This window comes from Medicago truncatula, chromosome 4 (assembly GCF_003473485.1).
Source record: "Medicago truncatula cultivar Jemalong A17 chromosome 4, MtrunA17r5.0-ANR, whole genome shotgun sequence".
NCBI lineage: Eukaryota > Viridiplantae > Streptophyta > Magnoliopsida > Fabales > Fabaceae > Medicago > Medicago truncatula.
In genome coordinates, this window is record NC_053045.1 from 60,120,979 (window position 1) to 60,130,850 (window position 9,872).

General features: G+C 33.3%; 1 protein-coding gene across 6 annotated transcripts; it reads right to left on the reverse strand.

The window, feature by feature from the left end:
- Positions 1-678: 678 nt before the first annotated feature.
- Positions 679-8,803, reverse strand: LOC25494176 (uncharacterized). 6 transcript variants are annotated; one of them, XM_039832868.1, is made up of 8 exons: positions 8,713-8,803; positions 8,142-8,600; positions 6,196-7,195; positions 2,810-3,243; positions 2,542-2,703; positions 1,571-1,646; positions 1,071-1,226; positions 679-946 (listed from the first exon to the last, which is right to left on the reverse strand). In XM_039832868.1, the coding sequence occupies exons 3-8, from the start codon at positions 7,141-7,143 to the stop codon at positions 809-811; spliced, it is 1,914 nt and encodes a 637-aa protein (XP_039688802.1). In that variant the 5' UTR covers positions 7,144-7,195; positions 8,142-8,600; positions 8,713-8,803; the 3' UTR covers positions 679-808. The 6 variants fall into 6 exon arrangements, with proteins under 6 accessions (XP_039688802.1, XP_039688801.1, XP_039688803.1 ...); XM_039832867.1 differs by having other exon boundaries at positions 8,142-8,241; positions 8,534-8,803; XM_039832869.1 differs by having other exon boundaries at positions 8,142-8,241; positions 8,478-8,803.
- Between the last annotated feature and the right edge of the window lie 1,069 nt (positions 8,804-9,872).

Genomic DNA, 9,872 nt, shown 5'->3' on the forward strand with positions numbered 1-9,872 from the left:
AGTTCAACGAATTAATTATCGAATCGAGTCTCGAACTATTTTCGAGTTGGTTCGGTTCATTGCCACGACGCTACCTGCTAGGATTTACTTGGGCGTCGAAGTTTCTTTTGCAGGCACACCCCACCGCCACTTGGAGAATGTAACTTCAGACCATTGTTAGTTCTTAAAACTTTGAGTTTAGTTCCTATATAATTTTCTACAAGACTATGTCATTATTTAAACTTGTCAAAGATGTAAATTTTATGTTTTAAAATGTGAAATCATACTCTTCTAGAATAATCATCGATCATAGTAAGGAGGAGCTTTTCAATCATAGTAAGGAGGACCTTAAACCAGGATCATTAATAGGAAGCATTTCCAAATAAAATTCCAATTTTATTTTCCTCAAGGATAGACCCAATTTTATACTTCTACATTCATTAAGTGCTATTTAGTCTATAAAATGGAAGCAAACTTGAGAACACCAAAACTAAACTATTTGCAATTTGCTGCCAAGAGTGCTATTTGCAAGTTTGCTGCCATTTTCCGCCCTGTCTATTTTCTTGAGTACATCAGAACTAAACTATTTAGTCTATAAATTTAGGTCGGGATGTTTTTAAAAAAGTAAAATATCATATTCTCCAAATTTGAAGTAAACTAATCAACAAATATATCACCAAAACAAAAGGTGAAAACAGGTGATAAAGTTATTTTCATGTCTATTCATGTCTATTCGGGTGACACCATGTTATCAGAAATCAACAAGTTGTGCCAAATTTCAGCATCTATTTATTACATTTTTGTTTCCAGTTCTAATTTATATCAATATCTACTGCGAGACTGATGAATATCGCAAAACACTTTGATGAGGATTAGGCTCTTTGATATGCTGCAATAAAGGACACAACTTCAACCCAATGATCTGAAGCTCTGAGTTTGAGTGACCTTTGAGAAAAGCATTTGTTACCTGCCAAAGTACTTGACATTCAAAATCTTCCCCAACAAAACAACTGATTTCTTCGTACAAAGACTCAACGAAACATATATATTTCTTCATGACTACATGAAATTGATTTAATAAATTTATTTACCTGTGAGCATCCAAAAAGTTTAAGGAACCTCAATGACGAGCAGCTATCGACAATTAAACCAAACTCATTGTCTGTCAAGTTTCGACACCATGATAAATCTAAGGTATGCAAATTTTTGGCATTCTTTGCAAGTGATAAGCTTGTTTGTTGGCCAACCTGGAACAAACCAAATGTGATAGATACTCAAAAAATTAACAGAAGCCTGAAATTAGTAATACTCAAGAATTAGTTGAGTCAATAATGTCTTCCAGAAACAATAGCACAAAACTTTGTTTTGTTAAATCAATCAAATTTTATAATATAATTTATATTGTCTATAATTATCATAATATTTGGTTATGAAATCAATCTTTCAATATAATGACAAAAGGCTAAGTTGAAACTTGATGAATCCTTTCATATTATGCACGTTCCTTTAAAACATGTTACAGTTTTCTAAGTGCTAATGTGTTCATCTATAACATGAGAGACATTCAGCAAGAAAATATTAAAAATGTTACCTTCTTAATGTTATTAAGTGAAAGTTCTTCCAAGGATTTGCCATTTATCTCCAAAAATGCAGCAATTGCTTCATCGCTGTAATGGAGAAAAGGTTAAATTATTATTAGGCAATTGAAATTTAGGATGGGTTAAGATTACACAATAAGCACTCTGAAACACCATCCAAACATATCACAAAGATATAAACTTGGTAATAAGATGTATGCAATGGTGTTCTCAAATCTTTGAACAAATTACTCATGATATTCCAAATGCTGGAAAATCAATTACTGTCCATACAAATATTAGCAATAGTCTACCAATATATGACGAGTTAGACCATCCACAATGGTAGGGTCTTAACTATTTAAGATCCAATACCTAATAGGTATCCCTATTGTGGAGAAATTTTTTGGGGGTCTTCTAAGACCCAAGGTCTCACTTAAGACCTCAATGCTTAAGTGGGCCCCACATTACTTTTGCTTAAAATAATCAATGTCATTGTACTATTGCTTTTCAATTGCAATTTACCTTGGTTTTTTAATGTTATTGGTGGGTCCTATTTAGACCTTTTGTTGAAGGATCTCCATTGTAGTGGTTGAGTACCTATTAGGTACTATTATTAAAAAATAATAAAAAAGTGATGTGTTAATGTGGGATCCATTTAAGACCTCAAAGTTGAGGGTCTCCATTGTAGATGTTGTTAGAGAATCTGTAGCATCTTAAGGAAGACATTACAGAAAATTTCTCAGGGAGGATTTCAATTATTCATAAATATTACTACAGATAATATATAAATTTGTGTGCGTAGTCCAAAATGAAAAAGCGACCAGTTTCCTTTCATACCAGTAAGTACTATCCTAGTATATACTATCACAGAAACAAAGATTCCTTTCCTACTAAAAAGCAAGAAATTACTAGAAAAAAAGTAATATATAAAAAATAATAATAATAATGAAACGCCTGAAAATTGTATAAAACAAGAAACTACCTGAATGAATTGCGGCATAGCTTCAGATTAAGCAATGCTCGACAACTATTTGCAAGATATCTTATGGTTAAATCTGTCAATTTGCACAAGTTTGTAATATCAAGTGCATGCAACTCAGGACAATGTTCAGCAATGAATTTCATTGATGCATCAGTCAAATTCCTGTACATCGAGATATAAACCAATCGATTAAACTGCTAATTAAGTGTATGCAAAAATAAGAAAAACAAATTCCATGCATGAACCGAAAAGCTCAAATAGTACTTACACACAGTCCCTTAAAACAAGCTCATTAATGTTGTGACCACATGTAATGATATAATTCTTGATGAATTTATCAGTAACAGTAGGAAGTCCAGCTAGTGACAACACTTCTAAATGTTCGAGTCTCTTCAATGCCGATAAAATTAGTGCAACATCAATGAGTATACAATCATCAAGATATAACTCCTTCAAAAGTGATCCTAATGAATCAGCCAAAATATCGAGACTAGCAAAAGTGAGAAGGGAACATTGGCTTAGATTTATGGATCTAAGTGTTGTTGCAGAAGAAACTAGTAACTGCAACCCTTTATCAGAAAGACGACATGCACCGGTGAGAGATAGACTAATCAATCTAGACAAGCAGTTTGGTGACTTTGCCAATGTACAAGGTAATGTATATTCAGTTATAATTCGTCCACATTGCTGAAGTTGCAGAACCTATTCCACAAATAAATGTATAAACATGAATTAAGATCTTGTATTAGCATTTATAACTAGAAATTCAAAATGAATGGCAAAATTCCAATAAATGGGAAAAAATTGAATTGTTGCAAAATTACAAGAAATACCAACTGTTTAATCAAGATTAGATGTTATAGATTTTGACTTTTTTAAAAACTTGAAATACAAACTTAAAATTTGGATCGTTGATCTTGATCAAACAACCATTGACGTGGCTATCACAGAATTGTGACTTCACACAACCTTGTGATTGTAACTCCACACATTCCAAATCCGAAAGACAAAATTCCAATAGGAAAGAAAAATATGGAATTGTAGCAAAATTAGAAGAAACACCACGTGCTATATATAATCTAGTAAGAGCCAACCATTCGACCAAAACTAGTGAGGGTTAAAATAATGGACTAAATTCAACCATCAACCAAAACTAAGGATTATGCATATATAGCACAGCCAACCATGTATCTCTACAACTATTACATGTAATTGGGCAGCATCAAAAACTAAAAGGAGTAATCGATTTTCACCAAGATTTCTCTGTTTGATTAAGAATGCCCCATATGTTTTGAAATTGGACGGATATTTAGATTCCAATTGTTCACCAATATCTGCCAAGTTGACCAGGATTACCTTCCATGCTTTTTTCCACTAGAATCCTTTTTCGTTTCATCCAAGTTGCAATAGGATCAAGAACAACGACTATTGATGGCTCGGTCGCAATAGGACAATGAATAACAACTACCGTTGGCGCAGTTACAACAGGCTCAGGAAAAATGACTACTGCTGGTTCAGTTGCAATAGGATTAGGAACAACGACTACCACTCACTCAGTTGCAACAGGAACAAGAACAACAACTACCACTGGCTCACTTGCAACTAGATCTGGAACAACGACTACCACTTGCACAAAGTTCATGTCCAACAGACTGCTACTGCGACTACACTAACAGAATCGGAACGATGGAATTTCAAAGATAAGATATAAAATTTAGACATGCCAGGAGTGGAAAATGAATGAGATGCAGTTTCATTGCTTGAAGGATCGTTTGGAAATGATGGAACAAAAGCAGCAATGTATGTTTTCTTCTGTTGGTCAAGTGCTGAAGAAACATGGGATCAGTTTGGTATATCTGGCCACCGACAGATATCACTGAGAGAAAACAAAGGTTTATGAGAAATAGTCCCTTTAGTAATGAAGCTATCATTAAAATCCCGAGGAAACTTCTCAAGTATTACCTAGAGAAAACTAGAGAGTGCATATATTCTCTCACTAAACATGGAACGATTGGATCTTCTTGAGTCATTGATGATGTTTTCTGGAGTGAGTTTAGAATTCACAGGTTTAACTTTGATCATTTCCTCCATGTCCGATCTCAACTTTTGAATTTAATCAAGTCAAACTTGTAAATTTTAAACTAACTCCAGAAAATGTCATCGATGACTCGGGAAGATCCCATTATTTCGTGTTTAAAGAGAGAATAGATGTACTCTCAGCGTTTTTTCTAGGTAAAACTTGGGAAGTTTCCATAGGATCTTCAATGCTAGCTTCATTAATATTGGGACTATTTCTCAGAAACCTTCGTTTTATCTTTGTGACTTCTGTCGGAGGCTAGAAACCTAACTGAATCCCACGTTTCTGCAGCAGTTGACCAACAAAAGAGAGCATGAATTGATGCTTCTGTTCCAACTTTTTCAAACAATCCTTTCGGCAATGTGATTGCTTCTCATTCATTTTCCACTCCTGACCTTGTCTCTGAAATTCCAAAGGTAATTGTTATTTCTCATGTCTAAATTTTTCTATCTTAGCTATGAAATTCCTTCATTCTGATTCTGTTAGTGAAGCAGCAGCAATAGCATCTTGGACATGAACTCTGTGTCAGGGGTAGTCATTGTTCCTGATCCTGTTGCAACTAAGCCAGTGCTAGTTGTTGTTCCTAATCATGTTGCAACTGAGCCACTAGTAGTGGTTGCTCCTAATCCTATTTCAACTGAGCCAAAAATAGTTGTTGTTCCTGATCTTGTTGCAATCGAGCTAGTTGTAGCCTTTGTTCTTGATCCTCATGCAACCGAGCCAGCAGTAGTCGTTGTTCCTGATCCTGTTGCAACTGAGCACACTAATGTTATTGTTCCTGATCTTGTTGCACCAAAAGAACAACATGCCGTATCAACCACTATTGGTCATAATGACATATTTTGGAAATATACTTGATGGAAAATCCTAATTAGATTTGAACAATACAGATTCTAGTGGAAATAACAATGATGGTAAGCCTGGTCAACTTGACAGATATTGGTGGAAAAATAAGAATCTAAATATTCGTCCAATTCCAAAACAGACGAGTCATTCTTAATCAAACAGAGAAAACTTGGTGGAATTTGATTATTCGTTTTAGTTTTTGATGCTACCTAATTACAAGTAATAGTTGTAGGGATGCATGGTTAGCTCTGCTATATATGCATAATCCTAAGTTTTGGTTGACGGTTGAATTTAGTAATAACTCGTCCACATTGGTCAAGTTGTAGCACCTATTACACAAATAAATGTATAAATCTGAATTAATATACTAGGCCTTTAGGCACAAGTATAGTAGCAGTTATAACTAAAAACTTGAATTAATGAGATAATTCCTACATATAGGAAAAAAAAAGTTGAATTGTAGTAAATTACAAGAAAGACCACTGCTTGATCAAAGATTGGATGTTATAAAATTTTGACATTTTCAAAATTTAAAATAGGAGGTTAAATTTTGGATCACCGATGTGGTTGTCGCCAAATGGTGACTTCACACAACCCTGTGATTTGTAACTTCACACGACCCAAATTTGAATGACAAAATTCAAATAGGAAATAAAAATGTGGAATTGCAGCAAAACTACAAGAAACACTAAGTATTATATATGTGAAACAATTAAATTCAATAAACATACCTCTAATATGGAATTGTCCAACTTTCCAAAATATTTTGTAAATTCTTCCTCTGTCATCCAAGAGCAATCTTTAAGCCGAATCACATTTGGAAATCCACTTAGAAGTAGTTCAAGAGAGTGAGCATTCATTTTTCTTGAATCACAAAGCAACGCGCTAAGCCTTTGTTTTAGTGCATCAGAAACACCATCAAGCGAAGCAAGTCCATCAACATGATTGGCAAGAATTTTAAGAGACATTTCTAGCAGTGAAGGAACACATAATCTTCCCCTCACAAAATCTTCACCATTCAGTTTTGAAACCCAAGTAAGGGATTCATCGACAAACCCCCTTTTGTTGCTTTTAGTAATTCGTTCTTGAATAGCTTTGACTGCTTTAGAGAAAGGAGTTGGAGAATCATCATCAACTTCATGTTCCACATCATCATCTTTTTCTTTATTCTCTGAAACACTATGAATGCGTGACGCAAATCTCTTTGCAGTGTCTTTGTTAAATAGCTTGTACTGACTTCTAATAAATGACTCGTTCCTACAAATCTCAAAATCATCATCGTTGTCGCTATCATCAGTTTCAGTTTCGCTGTTAATATTATAAGCATTGATATCAAAAGCCAAAGGTAGTTGATTTTCTGGTATTTCCTTCCTCTGATGATGATCATCAATGAGTGGTTTCTTTCCTTTTGGATCAGAAGTGTTTTCAAAGTTGTAGAGTTTTGTGCGTTTAGAAGAAGAGGCATCATCGGAGTCGGGTTCCGTTCCTCTCTTGAGAAAGGGTTCATGTGGTCTTTCATCTCTATGAATATGATTGGGAGATTCAGGAACATATGTTGATGGGGCTAAGGTAAGGATTGCACCAATTTCTTTGTTGGAAAAACCGTGGCCCTTTAGTTGTTCTGTGATAGAAGTTATATCCTCAATGGGAGGGACATCGTTGGGATTGGGTGGGTCCATTTTCTGTTTCTTATTCTTGTTTTCCCGCGCTAAATTGGTTGATCAAAATCTACTACAATGTGTTAAAATATTTAATTAGTTTGATGGATGCAAATATAAAAATAAAAATAAAAACCAACTATTTATTATGACATTGAACAACAAAATCGTACATATGACCTTACTATCTATCATATGGTTCAAAAGACATGAGGCTCATGAGTGATTCTCTCATCTTCTATGTAAAGAGTACGACTTACTGTTAATTTATGTAGTTCAATTAACTACAGTTTTGTTTGTAAATCAAATTAACCAGATTTTTTAACGTGTGATTAGTTAGTTGTGTGAAGGTGTATAAAAAGTGAGTGTTCATCTATCATTTTGAAAGTTGGAATTAACACCTTCATTTTGAAATTTGTAATTTAAAACGATAAGGTCAATTTCTTACCACTAAAATTACCTACTTAATTAGTGGACTCGATATCTTATTCACTCCACCTTGTTCACCATAATATATCCATATTCCTATTGTAAACAGAAAAAAAAAAAAAAAAAAAAAAAGATCCTGATCCTTACAAGTCAGAGATAGTCGATCTTGTCTGTTGCAATGTTTATTTCTTAAACTAATTAATGACTACACAAATTTATCAAATAATTAAGAATGTTTCTATCACAGAAAATAATGCAAAGAAATATTTGAAAAGGTCTTCTAATAAATAATTGAGTCTTATATTTAGAGATAAATGTAGTATAAGTTAAAATAAAAAGGACCATAACCAATAATAAAATAAATTGAGCCAAGCAAAGATAAGAGATGGAACCAATCTATAAAAATAAAATAGAAGGAAAATATACCTTCCTACACTTAACAAAAAAGTATATAAATTAGTGTCAATCGTTTGATAAAAAATAATCAAACAAAAATCCAAAGATAAAGAAAAATAAATCAACAATAGATAAATAAATAAAATGGCCAAAAGAAAAATGGACAAACCCTTCATGCAAAAAAAAATACTAACAAGCAAAACCCCGCCGTAATTTGTGCTTTTTTGAACCTTAATAGCAAAGAAAGCAATGGAACTCGCAGCAGATACTCAAGTGACCTCCAAAGCTTGTGACCTATAAAAAGTGGAAAAAGTAAATTTTCAAATAGATCAACAATAACAAGACAAATTAGGGAGAAAAACAAGTATATAAAGATCATTAATCCAACACAATCTAAAAAAATTTGCTATAAATTAGTGTGGATCGCCTAGTAAATAATGATCAAAAGATAATCAGACACAAATCTAAGGATAATGAAGCAAGAAATCGACAATGGATTAATAAAATGCCAAACAGATAAATCGACAAACCCCAAATGGAAAAAACTAGCACATATCAACACACTATTATAATCAATTGAGCTCACAACAGGGAACCAAAGATGGTGAGATCACTCGCAACATATAATCAATTGAGCTCCATATCATGTAAACCTATAATGAGGAAAAAAGTTTATGAGATTGATCGACTCAAGTATGATCGTAATGCGAAAAGAAAAATTAGAGAAATATAGGTATATAAGATAATTGATCCAACGTAATCCACCAAGTTATTTGTGGGGATCATAGAAGTGAACACAGTTGTGTCTCGAGCTGCGCAAATCTTCACACTAGACTTAGGGTAAGAGAAAGGGGGCGCTTGTTATATAAGAGTGAAAAGTCAAGACTTTCTGACCACTTACTTTGACCGATGACGTGATATTGTATTAGAAATCAAGAAAAATAACCCATTAAAGCAAAATTACTAAAAAGGACAAAGTTTTAGCATAGAAATACCCCTGAATTAATATATTTGTAGCAGAAGAACCATTTGTTTATTTTTCTCAATTACTTCATCTGATTTTATTTATGAAATACATTTTTCTCCTCATTCTTAATGCATAAAACATGTGCATTTTAAGTGTACAAATTATTGAAATTTCTTAATCAAGTATTTGTGCATAAGTGGTTAGTGAATTTCACCTGAGGATAGATCATTCTGCATACCCCAAGTTTAATTCTAATGTGGAATAATATTTGGTCAAACTTTACTTACCTCTTGTTAGAACTCCAAATTACCAAGGGCCTCTTCTACAGGAAATCAGAGAGTTAACACCAAAAAATATAATTAAAATTCATTTGGTGCACTTTGTAAAATTGATTTTGATGAAAAGGTGACTGAATGTACAATGATTTATGTTTAGATTCATTTGCATAAAATTGGTTTAAAAAATAAAATAAAAAATTGTGTGTAGATAAATTCTCACAAAAAACATTCAAGTAAAATTGTACATTGAATGGTCATTTAATTTCTCTCTCATTCTTAAATATCAGAAATTAAGTTTCACTATCCATGTCTTCTTTAAATTTCGTTTAATCTAAATGACCAATTTGTGGGATCCCATCATTGAATGCATGCGAATACAAGTTGCATTTATATGTGAAGCAAAGTAGAAAGTTGCATGTTAGACAAATTGTTAGATGCATGTGATGCAAAGTGGAGAGTTGCATGTTTGATGTGTTGCATGGATAACAAATGTCTTGTTGTATGTAAGACAATTTTATTTTTTTTGAAACAACATATATTCATTACTTGCCTTGCACAAGAAGTAGAAAAGGCTAAGAGCAATACAATGGGAAAAAGGCATGGCAGAACATCACCACACAACCGTGGGATATAGCAGCACAGCCAAAAGCTAAAAAAAACCCAAAAGTGTGAGGCAACAG

Excerpts from the sequence above, each read along its gene's own strand:
- LOC25494176 (XM_039832868.1), bottom strand. The coding sequence starts at position 7,143 with ATGGACCCACCCAATCCCAACGATGTCCCTCCCATTGAGGATATAACT. Across the intron at positions 3,244-6,195 it reads TGGACAATTCCATATTAGAG|GTTCTGCAACTTCAGCAATG; the intron begins GTATGTTTATTG and ends TTTGTGGAATAG. Across the intron at positions 2,704-2,809 it reads CTTGTTTTAAGGGACTGTGT|GAATTTGACTGATGCATCAA; the intron begins GTAAGTACTATT and ends CTCGATGTACAG.